Here is a 23499-nt window from a genome sequence, read left to right as displayed (position 1 = left end):
GTCTCGTGCCAGGACTCTGTTCTGTCAGGCCTTTACATATAAAATAGGATGAATTGAGCATTTTTATTTTAATGATTTATAAGCAATGCATACTTACTCTCTTTAACACAGGCAGATAATAAACAAAGAACATATTCCTTGCTAGTCCATAATTAAATTCCATTTTGCTGCCCCCATTAATTTCATTAATATGTTAAATCAAGAACCACTTAAAAGTTTACCTTTAGTCTCTGGTACAGAGCTGTTTTTTTCTTGTTAACACTTTATGGTGGGAGATTCCAGTTCTCCAGCTTAATAAATAAATCAAAAGATATTTGGGACTATCTTATTGAGATCTATGACTCAGACTCACTGCAGTATTTTTGGAGTGTATGTTTTTCCCATTCAGAGCCCGGTATGGCATTGTCTGTCTGATGTTGGCCCTGGGTTCGAAAGAACCCAGAGGGTCAGTTCAGAGGATTTTATAAAATAGCCAGTTGTTATTTCACAGACTTGTGACTTTTACCTCATTGTTTCTAAATTGTTTTCTCTTCCTTTTGTTTTTGGTTTTGTAGAGTGACTATAGTTCCTGCTCCTGCTAAGCCTAGGTTAACACTCCGAGAAGTCATACTGACCAGTCCCTTTCTTACCATTCCTTTGTTGCTTCTAGAACTTCAGATGCCTTTAGAAAACTCCCTAACCTGGGGAGGGTAGGAATTTGTTGTAAAAACTATCTTTAAAAACCCAGTCAGCACCAGCACGATGCCCTCAGCTCCCGTGTGAAGATGGAGGCAGAAACAATGATGTGTGTGAGTCAGAACCACAGTCTCTCCTCCTGCCCTGACACCGCCAGACCTCAGTGCGGCTGCCGGCCCAGCTGCTGTCTCACACCTGCTTCTCTTTTAAGCAGAATGGTGGAACCACCAATCATTTGCTTTCCTGTTTGTGGATATGTAGCAGTTGTGACTCCTGGGCTTTTTCATCCTCACCCCTCCTATCTGTTATTTTGCTACTGCCTTACACTTTACAGTTAAAACAAGGAAAATCAATTATAATTAAAAACTAGCATCTTTATCGAGTTAAAAACCAGTCTCCCATCTGTACAGTTTGGAAGCCATGTGAGGCGTGTGAAAAGAGTAGTGCATGCATGTACATGCATGGCGTTATGCACACACGTGTGGGTCAAAGACTGAGCAAAGTGCCCTCCTCTATTGCTGACCATTTTATTTTTTGAGACAGGGGTTCTCTCATTGAACCGAGCTTTGCTATTTTGGTTAGCTTACTGGCTAGCAAACTGCAGATCACCTGCCTCTGCCCGCCCCCGGCCCTGGGGTTGCAGGTGTAATGCCTCCATGCCCTGTTTTATGTGGGTGATGAAGATATGACCTTAAGCCCACATGGTTAGAAAGCAAGCATCTTGCCAACCAGCCATCTCTCTAGTACTTGAGCTACACATTTTGTTTTTTAAATTTCCTTTCTTAGAAATAAATGAAATTTACTTTGAAAATTGCCTTTCGGTCAGTGGTTTGCCTGTCTGTGCACAGTGACTGTCAGCAGTCAGAGTGTCCCCACACTGTACCAGAGACAGCTTGCTGATGTTAGAGTACTGATTGACAAGTTATAAAGTGACCTGGGTTAGATGGGTCCTAAAATGCTATAGAACTGTGCTTTTATGATATTTGGTCCTAACTACCCTAGTCACATGAATCCCTCTGTAGGCTTAGGAGTCCTACCTCCATTTCTTAGTAAACACAATTCCTATGCTTCATTTTAAGAAGTTCATTTAATGTGCTTGTCTGATTATAAGTGCCAGAATGCTATTAGCTGTTTTTTATAGTTTTATATCATGTATGAAATCTTCAAGATTCTTTTAATTCAGTTCATGCAATTTAATTCTGCTTCAATTTTTTTTTTTTTTTACATGATATGATAGCCATTTGCCTACAGTCCCAGACTCAGGGGACTGAGGCTAGGGAGTGTGTGTGTGTGTGTGTGTGTGTGTGTAAGCAACAACCAAAAAAAGCCCAAAAGACAAACCACTGAACCTTTCATGATACTGTCTCCTAAAACAAGCAAATAAAGCTTGTAAAATGTTATATGCTGTGACAGAACACTCATAAGCAAACAGAAAAGGAATCTGAAAGAGATATGTATATATGGATTGTTTATTTATTGAGATAGGGTCTCACTATACAGCCTTGGATAACCTCCAAGTCATTATGTAGACCAGGCTGGCCTCAAACTCACAGTGATCCTCCTGCCTTTTTCTCCCTACTCCTGGTACTAAAGGAGCGCCTCACCATGCCTGGCAGTTTTATTATCTTTATTTGTGTGTATTCCTGCTTGCCTATATGTACACCATTTGCAGTACCCGCACAGGCCAGAAGGGAGCAGCAGATTCTTCTGGACCTGGAGGAACAGGTGATCATGGGCCTCCCAGTGTAGGCTTTGGGAATAGAGTCCATGTCCTCTGTAAGAGAAGCAAGTTGTCTTAACCACTGAGCCGTCTCTCCAGCCATTGGTATTTCATATTTAATACTAAAAAAAAGAAAAAAAAGAAAAGAAAAAGAGAAACCATCAATTCATTTGCTAGGCAAAAACTTGGCATACCTTGAAACAGCATAGATCATTTCATACGGCCGTAGTCTTGTAAAGGAACACCCTCTTTGAGCCTACAATTCAGAACCACTTTTAGGTTTATGATCTTGCATATTTGCCCTCATTGTCTGGGGGATTCCTTAATTTTATCTTAATTTTTAGCACTCACTCATATACGCATGCAGCATCAGGCTTTGCCTCCCTCCCCTCAGTTTCCCGTCCGTCTCCCAAGTGGGGCTCTAAGCCCCCCCCCCCATAACACGACTCCATTATTCCTGGTGAGGCTGACATGTGGGATACTGGCCACTCCTCTTTTATGAGCCCTGTTGTGATTGTAGGTGTAAATGGTCAGAGACACCCATACCTTGCTCTTTGCCTGTGGGAAGGGTTTGATCACAACTGTTAGTCCTCACAGAGCCCAGACCCTCTGTTAGACATGCCTACTTCCCAACTGCCCTTTTATCTCAGTGCTGCAAATCCAGAATTTGTGGACTTGACCAAGTGGAATTCCTCTCTCCTAGAAATTTACTTCGAGCCACAGTGAAAATGCATCTTGTTAGGCAAGTTAATGGTGCAAATTAGTTTCTTAGAGGCATGTTTGGATTACCTAGAGGAATGCTCTCGGGGAATCGGCTTGGTAGCGGTCCGTACCTGCCAGTAGACACTGCCGTTCCTGAGCCCTTCATCAATCAAAGCGAAGCAAGTGGCAGTCCTGCTGGCGTAGCATCTCAGCTCGCTTCCTGGGCTGCTGTTCCTAATGCTGTTGGAAAAGATGCCATTTAAGTCCAGAGTAATGTGGCTTTCTTTCCTTCATGCCACATCTTTTCTACAGGGTAAAATATCATTTTATTATATTAGTAGTTTAAAGGTCATGGAAAACAGAATTTTCCTCAAATAGCGAAGCAGTTGGCAATTTTTTCTGACTTGTCTGCCAGTATTTTTCCACTGACCTTAAATATTGCAATTAGCTGATTGTAAATTGCATCAATCAGGTTGTACAACAATTAAATCTGGTGCTGAATTGACCCTTACACAGGAGTCTGTCGATATTCTTTTAGGAACTGGCAAAATGGCTTGGCAAGGACGCTGTCGCTTTTGCTTGCACCACACACTTAATTATCACAGTTCTCTGAAGCTTCAGCTGCAGAAATGTGTAGAAGAAAACGGTTTCCCTTGATAAATGTAGCCCTTGCTTTATTCAGTTGGTGGGAGTTTAAAACAAAGCAAATATTTAAAGCTTTACTATAATGATGGTCCAAAAGCAAACTATTATTTTCCAAGTGATATTGAATTAAGAACTCCATCCATTTTCTGCCCAATGCAAGGCAGTGCAATTCCCTGGAAATTGATTTTTTTTTTTCAGGGCTTACTTTTCCCCGAGCCTTAGCTATATGGAAAACAATACCTTTATTAAACCTACTTGGTGAATAAAGTTGGCAGTATTTTTTATGCAACTGTACCAATGCCTAAAGAATTACTGAATATATCAAATGGAGTCTGATAAGCCTTAAAACCCATTTGATGAATGATAATTAGGGAGTCCCTTAAAGACTCGAAAACGTTACTTTGTGGGTGCTAACACAACTTACCTGCCACTCACAATTACAAGTAAGAGCGGCACTCTTGGTGTAAGTTTTGTAGAATTAGAAGACATGGTGTCTTGTACATTACGTTACAGGACTGGCATTAGTTGATATGACACACACGCTCCATGTGTTCTCTGTCGGCCTGTGATTTGCCATTTACCCATCAGCATAATATGACTTCTCCTCAGCTTCTGCTGTGTACTAATTTTATGGTTTGCAAAGAAAAACTCTTTCTACTCTAGAAAAATGACAAACATTATTTAGTTAGTTTGTTCAATGCTAATTATATAGTCACCAGAGGAGTTTTCGGGGCTGTGTGTGTGTGTGTGTGTGTGTGTGTGTGTGTGTGTGTCTGTCTGTCTGTCTGTCTGTCTGTGCGTACACGTCCCAAGCTTGGCTTTGGTCCTGTGTGTGTGGTGTGTGTTGCCGCTTGGCATTAGTTAGTTCTGTGCCATGCTGGAGACCGTTCTCCTGTCAGTGTCTCTGACCTGACCCTTCTGAGCTATGTTATATCATTCCATTTTGACACCTTTTATCAAACTTTAATGAAATGACCCAGGCAAACAAATTGTCATTAAACTTTCCATCACTTTGTCCCTTGGTATCGTCTTTTATAAATTGGACAGCAAATGTTGTATTGATCCTCTCGTTCTTGCGGCTGAACTTGGAGTGACCCGGCCTGCTTGTTGTTTATGGCCCAGAGTTGCTTTCCTTGACATTTCCATCCGCAGCATGACACCTTTTTGTTTTTCTTTCTTTCCTGTGGAGATGAACGAACAAGACATACGGTATCGAGACACCCTTGGTCATGGCAACGGAGGCACAGTTTACAAGTGAGTAGTCATCCTGTCTAAACTTTGTGTTTACTTCACCAACTGCTGGGGACCCAGGCCCCTCATGGGAAAGGTTTACACAGCACCACTACCTAGATTTTATTTCCACATCTAACACCAGAATTCTGCAGGACAGCTTCTATTTCCTTGGGAATTGCCTGAAAATGCATTTATATTGCCTTTTAAATATTTCTGAGTCTGCATCTCTCCTGGGTGGGTGGTTACTAGTCCGCCATTAGCAGGTGTGCCTTTTTACTGGCCTGAAGTTTAGCATGTGTTCCCCTCTGCTCTTCAACACCATCACTGATTGTTATCTTCCAGCAACTTGTCCTCACCTTGTGCTGGTCCCTTGCCTGTTTACAGTTATGCCCAGTGGATGCCAAACTTTATAAATGCCATTGCTGTGCCCTGTGTTGACACTGTTATTAAAAAGCTTCTTCCTGTTGTACTTCCTTCCCTCTCCTCCCCCCACCACCCGAGAGAATCCCTACACACACTGATGAATATGTTAAGTTAGAAAACTCTCCCAAATTCCAGTTGCAGCGATCTTACCCTAAAGGACTGTTCATTTTCATATTAAAAAATGCTAAGCATAAAAACAGCTCTCCCGACAGGGAAGTCCCTCTCACGGCAGTGCAAAGTTTAAACTACATAATGTAATATGTGGCACTTAATAGTCTGCAGTGGTGTATGAAAAATATTCCACTAGGAATTAACAAATCCATCCTCTGTAAGAAAGCCCTCAGGGTAACAGAGCCTTCCTCCACACACACCAGCCCCACACTGCATTGGGCTGTGCTTTGACCATAGCTACTGTAATATTAAAAATAATTGGGGTTATAAAAGAATTAATTTGTATTCTGATTGGGTCCTCGTGAGCCACATCCTTGTGTACTGGTGCTGCCGTGGCGTGGAACTAGACGTGGAGTGAACCCTTCAAGTCATCTGATCTAGTCACTCCTCAGGCTCCGGGGGGCGGGGCCCCCCCCCGTGCAGACAGGAGGGAGGGAGTCCTCCCCCAAAGCTGGGCTCCTGTCAGGTACACACTTTCCATCCCTGCAGTCAGGAGCCAGAGGCTCGTGGGTTTTTGTGAGTTCCAGTCGAGGCTGGTCTGTATAACAAGTTCCTGGAAAGCCAGAGATGCGGTGAAACCCTGTCTTACCATCCACAAAAACAAAGCAAACAAACCAACAAAAACCGCTTTAGTTATTCAGGTCCTCAGGACGCTGGGGCCAGAGGATTGTCAGGAGTCTGAGGTCAGCATGAGCTTAATGATGTGTTAATGGCCAGCATACTCAACAGTGTGTGGCCGTGACTCCAAACAAGAATTAAAAAAGAAATAAAACAAAGGAAGAGAATATATGCTCATCTTTTAGATTATTTTTCTTATAGTTTAATACAATGAATTGTTGGTCTGAAATTAAGTCCTGCCACAATTAGAATCAGAGACAAATTTGCTTTGGGTCTGAAATTGAATCCAGGGCTGAGGGTTCCCGGGAGCTGTACCTTCAGTACAGATGTTAAAATTTTATTCATCTATATAATTGTAATATGAAAATAAAAAAGAAGTGTAAATAACCTGCCCAGTTCCCCAAAGGATGGTTACAACATAAAATTATGTTACTATTGTTTCAAAAATATTTTTAATCATGATGAAATATAAAACATATTATCATAACTGTTTTATAGTATTTTTTTAAGACAGGGTTTCACTGTGTAGCCTTGGCTGACCTGGAACTTGTTACTCAGACCAGGATGGCCTAGAACTCACAGAGACCCACCTGCCTCAGCCTTCTGAGTGCTGGGATTAAGAGCGTGCACCACCATGCCTGGCTTTGTACGCATTTTTAATGTGTGGTGTAGTGGCTTTTAGCGCACTCCCATTCAGGAGGTGCGGCAGTCCCTCTGGCATCTGCAGAACTCTCCTACACAATACCCTCCTACCCTCCTACACTCGTCTACATAGCTGGGCTAGAAACCCTCTTACTGGGACAGGCATGTCCAAGGGACATTTCAGAATGTCTGTACCACAGACCCTTTTAGCTGCATACCATTGTCCACCTCCCCTAAGGGTTCCCTTAGCTGCCATCATCCGCACTCACTGGCACTGGCACTGACACAGTTACTGTTTGGATAGCATTGCTTCTGGAAGGTTGAGAGGCAGTGTCTTGAGGATGGAGTACTTTAGTTAGTAGATTTCTCATGAGATCCTAGTGCCTACACAGTTCTCTTCCATGTGTGTTTTGCTTTGAAACTGGATCTTACCACATTGCCCACGGTCCTAAGTTCCCTGGTCCAAGCAATCCCTTTGCCTTAGCTTCCTGAATACAGACGTGTGTCACTGCAGTTGGTCCATATCTAGTTCTTAAAGAGAGTATGAAGATACCCGAAAACCACTGTGGTCCATGATTGCACCTCACTGCTGGGCTTCAGTGTGCAATGTCCTGGTAACCCTGGCTTTCAGGTCTCCACAGAGCAGAGCTACAGTCATCAAGAGCTCAGAGTCCACTTCACTGAAGTCTGTAAAGAACACTGTTCAATGTGCTGTGATCGGGTTTCTCTTACACCAAGTTTACTTTAATAGTGTTTACTATAAAAATTGTAGGGTTTTTTTTTCTTTTCAGAAAAAAAATGATTACGTTAGGGGCTATGCTACATAAACTAGATGAAGAAAATATTGGAAAATCCACTCATTGGTAACAAAACTGCCTAATGGCTCTATTTAATTTTTTTCCTTTGGAAGTATAATAAAGCTACTAAGTGTGTATCAGAAGTCCAATATTTCAGTCTTTTCGCTTCGCTTGCTGGGACATTGTAAATTTCAAGTGATGTGGTGCCTCATGTGGCTGCAATGTATCTCATTTAATAGTTGGCATATTTTCATCTTTTCAGTCTAGATGCTTTGCTCAACTGGCAGTATGTATGGTGGCCATAGACATCTGGACCGGGTGGTAGTGTGGAGTCTGCCCTGTCCTGTTCTGGGCCATTCTCTGTGTTTTCCTAAGCAGGTGATTTTAGTTGGTATTTTCAGTTTGAATCATATTGAGATTTGAAGTATAGCCTAAGTGTAGCAAGAAGGCAGGTTTGGGAAGAAGGCAAGTTTCTCTGAGAAACAGGTTTTTTTTTGTTTTGTTTTGTTTTTTGTTTTTTTACAGGAAAGATAGATTACATTTTCTGACTCATAATGTACTTCAAAAATTCTATGGATATAGCAGGCAGTATATGTTGTAGTTAGGTATGCTATAGTTAAGTATGCCCCCATGTAAATCGACAATTTGTATATCATTTCCTACCTCAGTCTTTCCGTCTGTAGAGTGGGGATAATGACAGTACCTATCTTTTCAGATTGCTGAACATTTAAATGAGATGATCTACAGAATGCCAAGCCCTTGGCTGGCACCTTTGCATGGTGGCTGCTGGTAATGATAGTACTGACAGTGGACACTGCTTAAACCCTCATTTTCTGCCCTTGTGCGGCCATGGAGAACTGTCTATAAACACAGTCTCAGGATCATATTTGGACTCAGTCAGCGTGGAGAGGTCTTAACTGTGCTGCACGTCATATTCTTTTCTAATTATCCCACAAATAAAACATTACTGTATCATGTTATTACAATACACTTTTCTAAAGCTTCACAGATTTCTCGGTGTGTCACAGTTTGTTTTCAGGTTGTCACAGGGTGACTTGTATAGTGGGCACTTGTTGTGCCACTGGAAAGTGAGGGGGCTCCCGTTTGATGAGTCGTTCATTGGCCAAGCCAGAACTCAAAGCAGTGGCTCCTTGTCTTTCTTTTTTCCCCTCTGTTTCTCAAGGTCAGGCAGTGTCTCTTGTGTTCCGTTGTGTGTCCTAGCATCCCGGGAGCAGCGTTATGGACTGAGTGGCTGAAATAAGAATGAGGGCAGCGGGGGTGGGGGGTGGGGGGGGCTTTCCAATCCAGTTCTGTAATTACCCCCTTCCCTGTCTCTCCAGCTTCAGAGGTTGTATAATTGGTTCAGAACATTCGCCTAGGAGGGGGGATTCCAGACTAAGGATATCTATGTGGTTATTAGTTCTCTTGTAGGTGTTAAGACTTTGATGACTTAGCATCTCCTGACCTAACCAACTAGTCCCTGTCCCCTTCTCTTGGATAGTGTGTGGTATTGAAACCTGAGTGGTTAGCAGGCACAGTGGCTCTGGACATACCCTCTGCTTCCAGGGCCCCTCAGGGCCTGCTTTGGATGGAGCTGCTGGAGCCCAGGCTTCAGAAGTGCAGGGTGCTGAAGGCTTAGAGTCACAGTGGGCTGCCTGTTAGCTAACAGTGGCCCAAGTCACCAGAGGCTCATCATTTCCCGTTTTTTGTTTGTCTGTTTTCTAGTGCAAATTCTTTAAGCTAAATCTTAGATTGATCATGAGTTCCATTCTCTAGGTATTAGAAATCAGTAGTGAGTTTTCTGTATCCAGTTCCTGTGGTGCAGTAAAGAATCCAGTCTGCTTATGGATAAACTTGTCACTGATACAATAGGTAGCATGTACTCCACCCAGATGGTGTTTAAAGGATTGGATACTTACAGTGTTTAAGATTTTTATCTAGAGACAATAAGAAGAAGAGTAGTTCTCCAAGGGTTGGTTTCTGTTGTTTCATTTGTTTTAAGCTACATTCATTGGCACTGGGCTGGGTTAGTTCTGTTGTTTCATTTGTTTTAAGCTACATTCACTGGCACTGGGCTGGGGACAGTCCTCGCAGGGAGTAGCAAAGCTCATAGGAGTGTCTAAGTCTTCTTTTGCCCCTGTGATATGACTATAAAACCAACTAAAATAGGGATGTGCTCAGAAGCTGGGATTCTGATAGATTACTGTAGTAATGAGGTTTATGTATTGAAAAACAGAACCTCTGATGGGCAGTTGCATACAATACATGAAAATACCTAAGTTACCTGATTAAATGCTGTTTAGTATGCAAAATATTTCAAAACCAGAGGATTCCTGAAAAAAGAACAGAGCTGGCCTTGATGATGAGGATGCAGTCACGTGCTGAGGGTGCTGTCGTGATGGCAGCAGGCCACAGACACGGGTGCTCTGTGGTGACGTTGCAAGCATCTAGAGTAGTGCTTCTCAAACTGTGGGTCGCCTCCTTTTGGAGGCCAAATGACCGTTTCACAGGGTCGTTATAATTTTATACATGAGATATCCCGTATGTCAGACATTGACATTATGATTCCTAACAGTAGTAAAATTATAGTTAGGAAGTAGCAACCAAAATAGTTTTGTGGTTCGGGGTCACCACAACATGAGGAACTGTGTTAGAGAGCCGCAGCATTAGGAAGGCTGAGATCCAGTGATGGAGAGTGGAAGTTGGCGGTATCCTTTACAGTGTACGCACACTCTATTATGTCTGCATAGCAGTAAAATTGCCTGAACGCATCCATTGTTGAGTGAGGCATTGAGGTTCATTCCCGTCGAATTGACTGTTACTGAAATTATTTATTTAGAACCACATAACAGCCCAGAAGCTTTGCGTCCTCTCACCAGCCAACCTGCACATGTCAAACGAAAGCAGTGACCCTGCTCCTTCATATTCCCCCCCTGCCGTATATCTTGTATATTAAAAGTAGTTTTTAAATGGTCTTGATATTGACCTGAGAGGCAGGGTGCTTGTTTGATTTATCTTGACCTTAAATTTCCAATGAGATAAAGAGCGTTTTTCTTTGCCACCAAGATCATATTTTAAACAAGTAACAAGACATCCTCCTAATGTAAAATTAAATACTTACATATGGCTGGGTTGCATTATGGTATCACTTGGCAAGCAGGGATATTAATGTTTTCAGAAAATCAATGAGTATTTGTCAAATAAAATTAATTATGTATGTGTCCGCCTTCCCTGCCAGCCCTCACGGTTCTGGGCTTGTTCCCTGCAGTGGTGTGCACTGTGCTGCTGAGATGCTGAGGGACCGCCCTGTGCCCAGGCTCACGCCACGCCTCTCCCACCGTGGCCTCCAGCCCTCCGTGTCCACGTACTCATGTCCATTATGGCAATGATGGATTATTGGCATCTCACCAACATGACAGGGTGTCACAGGTCGCTGAGCAGAGACTTTCAGACTGTGTTTCCACTTGAATTAACTATTATTGAAATAGTTTATTGAGATTGAAGTATTGATCTTTCTCCCCCTCTAAATGTAGCTTAAGGGAAGGAAGAGGAGGCAGTGGTGTTTTTGAAAGACACTAAATTTTATTTTTAAAAATCTCATTTATTTAGCCTTTTCTCTTTCCTGTTTTATAGCCCCTATAGTTTTATTGCTTGGAAAAGGGTATCTTGGCTTTATTTTTATGACAGTATAATTATACTTCAGAAATGCACTTGATTACTATGGGTAACAAAATTGTTCTACTATATTGGTTTGGCCAATATTGCTATACAAACAACTTTTCAGTCAATTGAGTCTGGTAAAAATCAATACATTATGGTAATATTTCAAGTAAGAATTTGCTGAACCTAAATGTTTTTAACACATTCTCTTTCAGAGAAAAATAATTCTGAGATTGCAAGACTTTTTGTAATATTTTATGTTAATGAAATGCTTTGTTTATGGAGAAATTTAAGTCCCCAGCGAAAGTGCTTATGCGCAGGTGCAAGGTTTACATTGGCATGCGTCCATTAGCAGTCTTGGGAGGGGATGCTGCTCCTCCTCTGAAGGCGATATCTGAGTGTGACTCCATCCTGCAGCTTGCCCTCTTGGCATTCATGAGGGGATTCTTCTCTGCTGTGAAGCTGACAGAGACATGAGTTCAAGGGACAAATGTGGGCAGGTAATGCGGGCCTCACTAGGCTTTCATTTGTTGACCTGCAAGTTCTGAGCATGCGTGGTGTCAAGTGCCCCACGTCCTAAGAGACACAAGTCCTGTCCACAGGTGATACAGGATCTCAGGCTAGACTGTGTATCTGCATGTGTGGGCCACTGGCTGTGGGAGCATGAGGGACAGATCAGGAACAGCCTCATGGAGGGTCTGAAACTTGGTGGAGCGGGCTTTTTCCCAGGATAGAGAAAGTAACAGGGAGCCGTGGAAGTGAGTGTTGTTGCCCCTGCGCAGTTTGCTGTGTTCTGGAAGCTCGGTGCTTGTCTCCTGTATCTCTCTGAGTTACATTCTCTCCCTGATGGTCTGCCACTGTCTGGTCCTTCCTGCAAGATATTCGTGTCTGGGTCATCGTGGTAGCAGTCCTCACAGTGCCTGGCCTGGCGCCTTGTCTATACTAATCACCAAGTGTTTTTAGAACCAACCTGCAGAGGCAGGGCCTTCACACAGGATAAATACAAGGTATTGACCATGGTAGGGTAGCTCTCGAACCACCTACTGTAAGTAGAGAGACATGGCCATTGCCCAGAACTGCTGAGAAAAGAACTGTCCCTCAGACCTGAATATAAATTGACTGCATAGATCCCTCCTGAGTCTGAGAGAACTAATAAAGGGTTATATAGTCATTTATTCAGTGAACTAGTAGTTACTAAGTGTCATTATGTGCTAAGACTGTTGTAAACACATACAGTCAACTAGCAGATAGAACAGTTTAGGGTCCCGACAAAGGGTCCTTGAAGAAGTAAATGCCAAAGTGAGATGAAACTTGACCTTGCAGTTGTTATGAAGTATGGAGAAGAGGTGCCAGAGGAAGATTTAACTGAGGAAATGTTCTATGAGCGGAGACCTGGCAGATAGCCATGAGAAAATCGAGGAGAAGAATCTTCCAGAAAGAAGGAACCACTTAAACCAAAGCCCTGCGATGGGCACAGAGATACCTCATCTAGGCCAGTGTGGTTGGAACAGAGTGATCTCTGGGAGAGCTGACAGATGGACAGGGACTGGTCACAGCAGGTCTTTAGACCTGGTGAAGGGGCCACCGTGGTTTCCTGCTTTTTTACAAGCAAGGAAGAGCAGGGAAGGGTGAAGTAGCATGCCCCTGAACCCATGTCTGCATGGGTGCTTCACAAGAGCACAACTCACGGCGGCTCACCCCTGGACCAAATGTCTGGGGTGCTTTTCAAGCCAGTTTCACTCTTTGTTATTTATTTTCTGAATTTAAATTTTTTAATGCAAATGCTTTATTAATGTAAAATAGAAATTAATGTATGTCATTGGTGAACTATGTCCAGTGGCTAATTTTAGAAGCTCTTTAGTAATTGCTAGCACAAATACTTCTTGGCCCACAGTCATGATAGCATGACTAGCTGCTGGTCTACCCTTTGGGTCTCTTTATTTATCCAAAGGCATAGAATCTAGTAATTGAATCCCTAGATTAATTATTTGGTTGTACAAATGGAGGTGGCACATTTCTTGACTCCTAAGACATACTAAAATTTTAAGTCTATTTTGTAGTAGTTGACATGTTAGAAAATTATAGTCTCTTTGTTGGCATATCACACAAGTAAATATTTGTAAACCACAGTGTCTAGGGCCTTTACTTAAATTGCTTTTTTGGAAAATAATTCACTGGAAAGTCCAAAAGGCATTTACTGTGTATAACTTTGGGCCACCTTTTCCCTTTGCTGTGTTTGGCTATTTTAATGTAAGAGACCATGTTCCTGATATATTTCTGCTTTCGTGGCTCTGTTATGCATCTTAACATGGGATTAGAGGAATAGTTACTTAACTAGGTGGGTAGCAGTAGGGCCTAGGTTATAAATATTAAGCTTAAAGTGATTTTGTTTGTTTGTTCTAGTATTAATTTTGCTTTTTTTGGTGCAACTTAGTATGATATCCCCCTGACCATAAAATGTCCATAGTTTTCTCTGCCAGAGTCTATTGCATGACAGCAGAGTACTTGGTGTTACATCCAGAGCAGAGCGCATGGTTTTGTTTTGTGAATTCATATAATAAAATGAAAATAGTGTTCTGACAAAATTAGAACCTGCTTCCGGGCACAATCAATATAGCATTTTAACCAGCTTTTGTATTTAGAAAATACAAACATGTCCACCCTCAAATATCCTGGTTTTGTTCCAGCTTGTAGCCCCAGAAAAGATCAGGGTGTTCAGTGAGAAAATGTAAAGGTTTGATTGAACCATAATTAAGTTTTTGAAATGGTTAGCTAAGAACTCTGAATAAGATATGTTTTTAGGTTGTTTCAACAACAAAAATTATAGAGAATGAAACTTACTAGTGTGGTTGCAAATGATATGTGAAACACAATCTCAGAATGACTACCACAACGTGTGCACTGAGCTAAATTTGTATACACTACCTATTTCTTCTTCCTTTTAACTTTTTTTAAAAAGATAATTCTTAGTGAATGTTTGTGGAACAAGGCATCTGAGGTAACTGACTGAAAGGACCAATCAGAAGCATCTCTGCAAGTTAAGAAGCACAAGCAAAACAGTTGAAGATGCTACCTGCCTCTGTGCAGCCAGGGCCCAGGGTTAGTTGGACTCTATTGTACTTCCCCAGGATGTTGGTCATGGCTGAGCACAGTAGGGCTCCATCCTTATTTGACTGCAGACAAGCTGCAGCCCTGAGCATTCAGAGCAGCTCACCTCCCAAACCCAGGCCTTACTATTATTTCTTAGTCTCTTCCAAGTGCCTATCCCTTTAGGGGCCTCAAATAGGCAGAGTAAGCTGAAGGGTCTGTGCCAACCTTTTCAGGGAGCAATGACTGGATTTGGTTATCGTCATTTTTTTTGTACAGGCTCATGTTTTATACTGATGGCCCATGCCAGGTAGACACTGTCTCCCATCTTTCCTCCTTCCTGGAAAACAGCTCTTTGAAGGAGCAGATGGACCCAGTGTCAGACCTGTTGATGCTGACCTCTGACCCCTAGTCATTTCCTATGGTTCCTTGCTAGTTGTATCTCTAGTGGGTTTTCATTGTTGTGACTTGGTGAGTATTTAATCTTTCTCTGGAATGATGTTAATGTTTTGGACCTGGTGATCTTTATGAGGCAGTTTGTCCACCCCCATCACTACCACCATCACATCACCCTCTCGTTTCCCTCCTTCCGCATAGCTGGCTTTGAAAATGTGTGTGGCCAAGTTATGCCTTGCCGTCCTAAATGGATTAGAGACTATGACCTTCTCTTGACTGATCTCTGAGGACTCTGTAGAGCAAATGTTACCTAGTTCTTCAAGGAGAACATTCTTACACAATTTATATGTTGTTAGAAGTCACTAAATATACAATATAGATTATGCTATGTTCTTACAAGGCAGCGGCACAGAGCCAGTGCTAGGGCGTGGGATGTGGGAGTGCCCTCTTCCCTCCTGGCTGCTCTGAAGGTAATGTGGCTCTGGTGGTAGGTTGTTCTCCTTTTTATGTTAAAGTAACGAGTCTGTCTGGTTTATTTTGACCTGGTCATGGCGTGTCCATTCCACTAAGTCTGTTATGCACAAAAGTGTACAAAATGAAGATAAAGTGCCTCTCTCCCGCCTGACAAAAGCCATTCCTTTGCAGGATGGTAGCTGCAGAGGAAGTAAATAAATGAATGGACAGCAATCACAGCCTAGTTGATGGAACTGTTCAATTAAAGCACAGGCATTTACATGGTGTAATTTCCCTAAATTGCCAATGAGCCCCTTTAGACACAACCAGTGTTCAAATTGATTTCAGCATTGATTTTGGCTGAAGCTGATAAATTTCTGCTTGTTAGTTAAAGTAATTTTGCAGAAGACTTTGTACTGCGGTATTGAAGTGTTCATTTAGCTGATGGTTAAAAGAGGAGTTATTTACAGAGGCCTGTACTGTTGTTCTGAGATGGGACAATTCCCCAATCATCTTTTACTTTTAATTTTTTAGGCTTCAGTATACCAATCAATAGGTGATTGAAACTGATTAAAACTTATCCAACCAGCTGCCTATGGCGGTTTAATTAGAAGCCGGTTGATTCTTAAATTAAACGTCTTGTTTTCATCACATCGCCATCTTCCAGAAGAGTGAGGGCTAACAGTGCTGAAAACCTAAACCTCGGGCTTCATTAAGATAGCTCATGAGTGTGACTCTGCCCGAGAACAGCTCCTCGGGCAATCCAGAGCAGACATGGGCTTTCGGGGGCAGGAGGAATGGTTCTGTTCTTAGGTAAGACGTGGCCCATAGTGTGGTACAGACAAAGGGCCATCTGTTTGTGACATGTCGCTGCACAACCGGGAGTGCTGGGGCTCAGGTTTAATACACAGTAGGCGTGAGGGGCCCTTCAGGATAGTCAGTGAGTCTCTGACTCTGACATCTCAGATGGAATATTTGTCATTCAGTTTTGAGGTCTCAAGTAAAATAAGTGTCAGTAGATAGTAAACAAGTATCTTCATATAAGCCCATGTTGACTTCCACAGTGGTGAGCAGGATTGCAGGAGAGATTTTAGCCATCCCCCACTTCCTTCACTTCCCCACACTCATTTTATCTAGTACAAGACAGTTCTTGGGTTTGTAATGAAAGCGGGTGGTATTTCTGTCATAAGGGACATATTGCATCTGGCACTACAGGGAGGGGAATAAATGGCTCACTTTTCAGAGGTGCATTTACTCTTTGACCCACTAGGGTACTATTTAGTGTTCTAGAAGAGGTAATTTAGTAAATTGCACCCCAGTGGCCTGAAAAAGTTAATGCAACCCTGAAAAGTGAGCCGTTCAATCGATTTCTCCTATTGCTTTTTAAAAATCAGCACCAACCATATCCAAGGTGCCCGGATGTCCGCTGGAAGGGGGCTCTAGAGGCAGCCAGTTCATTCTCATGTAGAGCTTGGTCTGGCTTCAGAGGGCCCAGATCTACTTCCTATTCTGGTGTTTATCAAACAAATTTGAAGCTACCATTAACCTCCCCAGGCCTTGACTCCTTGACCGCAGAATGACTGACGAAGACGCTTCCCTGACAGGTTTTCGTATAAAGCACATAGCCTCTCTGTATAAAAATATTTTCTAGCCAGACTTCTTCCTTGTGCTCCCCACTCCCAGCTCCTAGTGCCAGCAGACCTGGCTGCTCTCCGCCTTGGTCAGAGAAGCTTAGTTTCCCAGTGGGCAGCAGACAATGGAGAGATGCATGACTGGCCAGAGTCCTAAGAATGAGAGACCGACCGAGTGCTCAGCTCTGAATGGGACTCCTGTCTGTCAGAGCATGGGAGGAGCACCATGAAGTGCTGGCTTCTGGGGATGATGTACCATTGTGATCGTAACTCACAGGAGCTGTGGTCACCAGCACAGGATCAAGCCAGCAAAACCTCTGGCATGAATGGGATAGGGTAGGCAATCTCCAGGCACACTGAGGAGCTGTTGGCAGGAGTGTGTTGCTCATTCTTTTTGGAGGACGTGTTCACCAATAGGCTTCCCATGCTGTAATGATTGGTGCTATACCCAGGCACATATGGGCAACAAACTTAACTGGACTTTGTGGGTTATTTAAAAAAAAAAAAAAGACATGAAGATTAAAGGTGAGAAATGGGAGTGCATGTTAGTATACATGTATGAAATTATCAGAATAAGGGAAACTTTAAACATTCGTAACACACGTGTCAGAAACCATGCACCACTGGTGGTTTGGACTCTGTAAGGAACTTTTGAGTAGCTCCTAACCCACATTCGAGGCACGTCCAGGAGAGAGGTCCTGAGCTGGCTAATCCTCAGACGTACCCGTTTCTCCCACATGCCTTGCTGAGTCACTCAGCTTCCTTCTGGGCGTGATGTCTCTTGCCTCCCTGCTTTGTTCGTTGCCTCCTCTCAGAACCTTTGATCGCACTGTGACGGGAACTTGCTTCCGATATCTCAGAGGTATTTAGGCCATATATTAAAAGACATTACTCTAGTTAATGTGGAAAGTGTTAAAGGCTGGAAGCAGGCTGCTTCAACTTATGGAAGAACTATGGACGCCTAGCCACATTAACTTCGAGGGAGGTATGAGAGGAAAAGGGACATCTCACCCAACTGAACAGAGAGGAGCCAATATGAGGCTGTTTTCACCTTTCCATGGCTGAATCTTCTAAACCCAGCCAAGTTGTTCGTGTCGTAGACTGGGTTGATTTGAGAGGCCTGCATTTGATTTGGTACATAAACAGTTGCAGGGTGTTGTTACCCACAGATCCTTTTATATCAGGAGTCAAGCTTCTGTAGTGGGCTTTCAGGCAGAAGGAAAGTTGGCATAGCCCAGAATTTGAAGCTTCTCCATAACTGCCTTTGACTTTGGATTTTATGTTGTAACAGCCAGCACTTGGCTAATGTGTTTATCTATTATGGAAGGCAACAACTGTCAGTGTGCATTTCACTGAAACTGTCGGATTATTTTTCTCTCCCTGTGAATAGCTATGGCTATTTCAGTGTGTGACAGAACTCCTTCAACGTCTCCAGCTGACTGTCACTCTCATCTTCCAAAGACAAGGATCAAGCATTAAGACGGCATTTTCATTAGCTGTCCCCACAGCTACTTTGCATATGATTGCTGGAGATGTCATTGGACTCAAAGATGACTCAAGAGTACCTTTAATCATTGACTCTGAATGTGGTGGCAACTTCCTGACTCTCTGTGCTACTAAGAATAAGAACTTGCCTAAATAAAGTGGGTCACTAAGTAATCCACTCGTCTGTCTGCTTTCAATCAAACTTTTTGTCAACTCTCCTATGTTTTCTCTTTGATCTTTCCTTCTGGCTTCCAGCCCTGATCTCATGTATATCCTGGGAAGTACTAGGGCTGAGAAAAGAAAGGCAGATATGCAGGATACCCATTACCTGAAGAACAAAGAACCTGCTTTACTGTTCTGGAGAGCCACCTCTGTCTCTGCAGCTGGCCTTGTAATTTTTGCTTATTTTTAAATAAGCATTTTCTCTTTCCAGTCCCCCACCTGTCTGCCTTCTGAGACCCAGGAAGCAAAATAAGTACCTTCTCCTGCTTGCTAAAGCTTCCCTATCTACTTCCTGTTCTCTGCTCATGACCAGGGGATTTTCTTGGTCCAGAGAAATTTCCAACAATTGATAGCTATCTCTAAATAATTCACAGGGTGATCCTCCTGCTTTTCACTAACTCCGCAGGATGCTATGTGAGAAGCAGGGCTCCTGTTGGTTTCTAAAACAAGCAGCCCCACCCTCTCAGGACAGTGACAGTAGAGTCACTCAGGTGTGTCCCTCTGTCACTGTGACTTGGTCTATGCATGGGATTACTCATGAGGGCTTTTTCCAAGACAGGAGGAAAAATGGATGCATAGGTGTTTTCATGCTCATTTTTGATGAGTATTTGCTGATTGATTGGTGATTATAGTCTCACATGAGTCATGCTCAGATACAAAGTGTTGATATCAGGTTGTGGGTCACCCTGTCTCAAACTTCCTCCGGTGTCATCATCACCAGAGAAGCTAGATGCTCCCCAGAATAAATACTCTTTGCACATGAGTTACAGTAACTATATTGGACTTATGTTCGGAAGTTAACACTCAGGAAGTGCTGTAGAACTCCGATGTCTGCTCTAATTGTGTGAGCCCGCATAGGCTTTTGAGGACACACATGTTCAGCTTCAGGCTATTTAATTTGTAACCAGGAGTCAGCTGGGACAGCTCACATTTCTGTGATTCTTGTAGAATGTGAAATTTGTAAGTATAAGCAATTTTGGTAAACACCGTAAAATACAGATGCAGTTGGTCTTGTGCGTGACATGCACTTTCATGGTGGTCTAGGTACAGGATTGTGAACACAGGTTGTTTCTCCTTATGTCTTGGTGGATGCAGGACTTTTTCACATCTTGTTTTCAAACTTCTCTTCTCACTTAAAGATTATTGGAGACTTTAAATATATATTGTATGTGCATGAATGTTTTGCCTGAATGTGTCTCTGTGTACCACATGTATGCCTGGTGTCTAAAGAGACCAGAAGAGGGCATCAAATTCTCTGAAACTGGAGTCATGGGCAATTTTGAGGGTTGGGAACTGAACCTGGGTTCTCTGGAAGAGCATGCCGCACTCGTAACCGCTGAGCCGTCTCTCCAGTCTGTGGTGATTATTCTTAAGGTAGATTCTCACTGGGACTTAGATGAAGGTAAGCCCACATACTGTTTCCCTTCTAAGCTGCACTGGACTCTAAAGTCTGAAAGAACAAGCAATAGAATCACTCGCACTGGTCCCCAAGTATTACCTTTGTGGTCAGTCACGTTGTCGGTCCACTTATTAAGTCCTTGGCATTAGGTCAGAAATAATACAGCATTCCTGGCCTCTAGGGTCATTGTGCGCGTACCAGAAGATCCTTCTCACGTCCTTGGCTACTTTCTTTTCTTCCCTGGCCTCAGTTTAGACAGGAAGCTGATCACCTTTCACCCCTACCTTCTGTGCCCCTCAGCTCAAGTCTCCCTACCCCTCGCTGGGGACATTTCCCAGCTCACCCTCGGTGTCAGACTCCTCATCCAGGAGCTACTGTGCTTTCTTGACATTAGCTTTCTGCTTCTATCTGTACTTTCTATAATTTGGAATAAAGGCCAGAGACCTCACCATGGCCTATGTGGCATCGCAGCCCAGCGTCCCACTGCCTCTGGGCTCATGTCTCTCACGTAACCTGTTGCCCATCATTTCACACACATCTCCACCCTGCGCCTTCACACTTGCCCCACTGCTTGGACAAATGATGTATGAAGATGTGAGGGGACTGGAACTAAGACTGAGACTCTTCCGTTGTTTAGAGGGGGATAGAGAACAGTTAACTCTATACTTTGTTAAGTCCACTCTGATAAAAACTGGTCCACTTGACAAGGATGGAGTAGGCAGAGTGCAGGAGAAAGGTAAAAACAAATGAAGAAAGTGGTGGGAGGAACCCCCAGTGTATCTGTAGCTACAACAGACACAAAGAAAGATTGCCTCTTAATAGATTATTTAAAAGTATAACCGTTTGCTAGTTTAGATTAGTTTAGAAGAAATTCCTAAAACACAAAACCACAAAGATGCACTAAAGTTGAAAGAAAAAGATGGGAAATGACTTGAGACCTAAGCAGTAGTACCAACAAAAGCTTCTCTCTTAAAAGCTTATACATTGATGTATGGCAAACGTAAAGGAAAAATAATCATGGCGCGTAAGAAGGGAATGCTGTATGATGCTGTAAGAAAAGCAGGCAGACTTAGCAACCATAAGCTAATATGTAACTAATAACATAATCTTAAAATACGTGAAGCAAAATCCTGTACAGTTACCCAGAACATTTGATAAACCCACACAGTGGGAGATGTCTCAACAGTCAACAATTGATCAATCAGATAAAATTAGTCTGTAAAAGATTTTTAATTCCTCTTATTCGTACATGTTTAAGTGTGACTGCTTGTCTATACAAGTACCACGTGAATGCAGTTGCCTGAAGAGGCCAGAAGAGTGTGTCATCCCCTGGAGCTGGAGTCACACGTGGCTATGATCCACCCAATGTGGGTGCTGGGAACCCAACCCAGGACCTCTGCAAGAGCAGGGAGTGCTCCCCCACTGAATCGTCCTGTCAGCCTGACATGGAAGATCTTAACATCGCAGGCAGAGTGTGAGTCTTCTTACTGCAAAAGACTGGATTAAAAGTAGATCTTCCCTCTTCTAATGACTTAATTAAGAAAAAATATCCCTCACAGGTTTCTCGTATTTGAACATTTACATCAGGCGTTTATACCCTGTGCCATCCCCGGGTGTCTGTAGTGTGTGTTCAGCTTTACATGGGCCTAGTCCCCAAAGACCACGTGGAGCACACAGGGAGAAGAGCTAAGAAACGCCTCATACAAATGCTTCCTCCCTTCTCTCTTTGGAACAGGTAATTACTGTGGCAACAACAAACTAATTTGAAGCGTTAGCTGTTAATTAAAACATTGCAGAGGTGTATACTTGTCTTTTGGTGTAACCAGAGCCTCCATTCAGACTTCATTAATCACTTTACAGTTAATGTGCTGAGGAAGGTCAAGACAATTGAGACGTACTCTCCTGAAAGTAAACAAACTCTCTCCAGGTAGGACGCTGTTCACAGAGTTGAGGAGTTGGCTCGGCTTGGGCTGCTGCCTTTGTCATCTATTCCTCCCTGATGATTAAATGTGAAATCAGTCCTGTCCCCAGACCGTAAACCCAGCCACAAGGCGTCTTTATTGTTCGAAATGGAGCCCAAACTTTCATGGATGAATTAGCATGCGTCATAATTAAATCATCAACTCTCCCTTTTAATTCACTTGGAAATGGGAGACCTTTCTTTTGGGGAAGAGATCAGCTTTCTTGACAAGCTAATTAAGTTGCCAAACTGGCCAGTGAGGCCTGTGTATGCTGGAGTCTCTGCTAGTCATGCTTTTGTCCTGCAGCTGGTCCCAGAAGTCCATGTGTCCCATGCTCCTTGTTCAAAGAACAACACTGCCCTTCCCTCAGCTTCCAGTCCTCTGTCTTTATAGCTTTAGTCCTCGCCTAGTGTTCTAATACTCAGGGGTTTAAAGTGGAAGTTGGAAGCATCTGTGGTATACCAGTGGAAATAATGTTAGTATTTAATCTCAGTATTGAATTATTTATATTTACATGGAAAGGGCATCTAAATTCTTCACATATATTTTAAAGAGCACATTCCAACAACTTCTGCAGCCACTGGGGGAAACTGGTCTCTGTCAGTGTGCTGCAAGGTTTGAATATGTAACAAATCAAACTATGACCTGACATGTAGCTTTGTATTAATGTAGCTTTGCTTTATAAAATTGTGATATCTACATAAATGGTAAATAATAATTGCTTACAAAAACCACGATAATATGTGGGCTCCATTTGTAAAATGCTATATCCTTTTATTCAAAGCCTGAAAGGTTTCATTTATTTTTTAAGTGTGTGTGTGTGTGTGTATGTATGTATATATATGTGTGTGTATGAATATATGTATGTGTATTTGTGTGTACATCTACTCTCCTAGTTTTGACTGTAGACTCTTAACTAAACCGTTTCTGTAAATCAGTTGATTTCAAAGCGTTTATTGGTGCTGGATGTGGTGGTGCACATCCCCAGTCCTGTTAATAGTTCCTAACCCAGGTTGTGAACTACCTCAGTGAAGCTGGGTGTCTTAATTACTTTCCTAATTCTGTGAAAAAGGACCAAGGCAGCTTTAAAAAGAAAGTGATTTTAGACAATTAGAGCCTCCAGTGACACACCTCTTCCACAAGGCCACATCTTCCAATCCTTCCCAGATAGTTTCACCAACCAGAAACATTGAAACATGTGAACCTATCGGGCCGGGGCGTTCTCTTCCAAACCCCACACTGAGCCTGATTCTCTAAGGAAGAGATGAGCCACATGCTAACACCTCACTGGTGTACTTCTTACACCAATGTTTTATTATATTAAGAGCCATAGTCAGCGCTCATCCTGTGATTGGGGATTATTTTGATGAAATACAGTGATATGATTTCTCTTTCTATGTACCTTAAAGAAAAGCAAAGCCCTTCATTTGCTGCACAGACACAACTATAGACACGCGTACAGTGATATAGCAGAGGAGATTGGGTCAGAAAACCTGACCTAGTTTGAAGGTCTAGTTCTGCCATTGTGTACTTGGGCATCAAGCAAACTGCTTAAATTTTTTGCTTTCAGAGCTGTCTT

At 42.7% G+C, this 23499-nt stretch overlaps 1 protein-coding gene across 3 annotated transcripts in view; it reads left to right on the top strand.

The window, feature by feature from the left end:
• The window catches only part of Map2k5 (mitogen-activated protein kinase kinase 5), a 222740-nt gene that overhangs the window by 48355 nt on the left and 150886 nt on the right, over window positions 1–23499 (top strand). For all 3 annotated transcript variants that reach the window (XM_028752328.1, XM_028752327.1, XM_028752326.1), the window contains exon 8: window positions 4932–4996. In XM_028752328.1, the coding sequence (XP_028608161.1) occupies window positions 4932–4996 (65 nt within the window). The remainder of the gene's footprint in view (window positions 1–4931; window positions 4997–23499) is intronic.

This window comes from Grammomys surdaster, unplaced genomic scaffold (genome assembly GCF_004785775.1).
Source record: "Grammomys surdaster isolate TR1022 unplaced genomic scaffold, NIH_TR_1.0 125896, whole genome shotgun sequence".
NCBI classification, from domain to species: Eukaryota; Metazoa; Chordata; class Mammalia; order Rodentia; family Muridae; genus Grammomys; species Grammomys surdaster.
The sequence above is the reverse complement of the archived record's forward strand: the minus strand, read 5'-3'. Positions and strand labels throughout refer to the sequence as shown.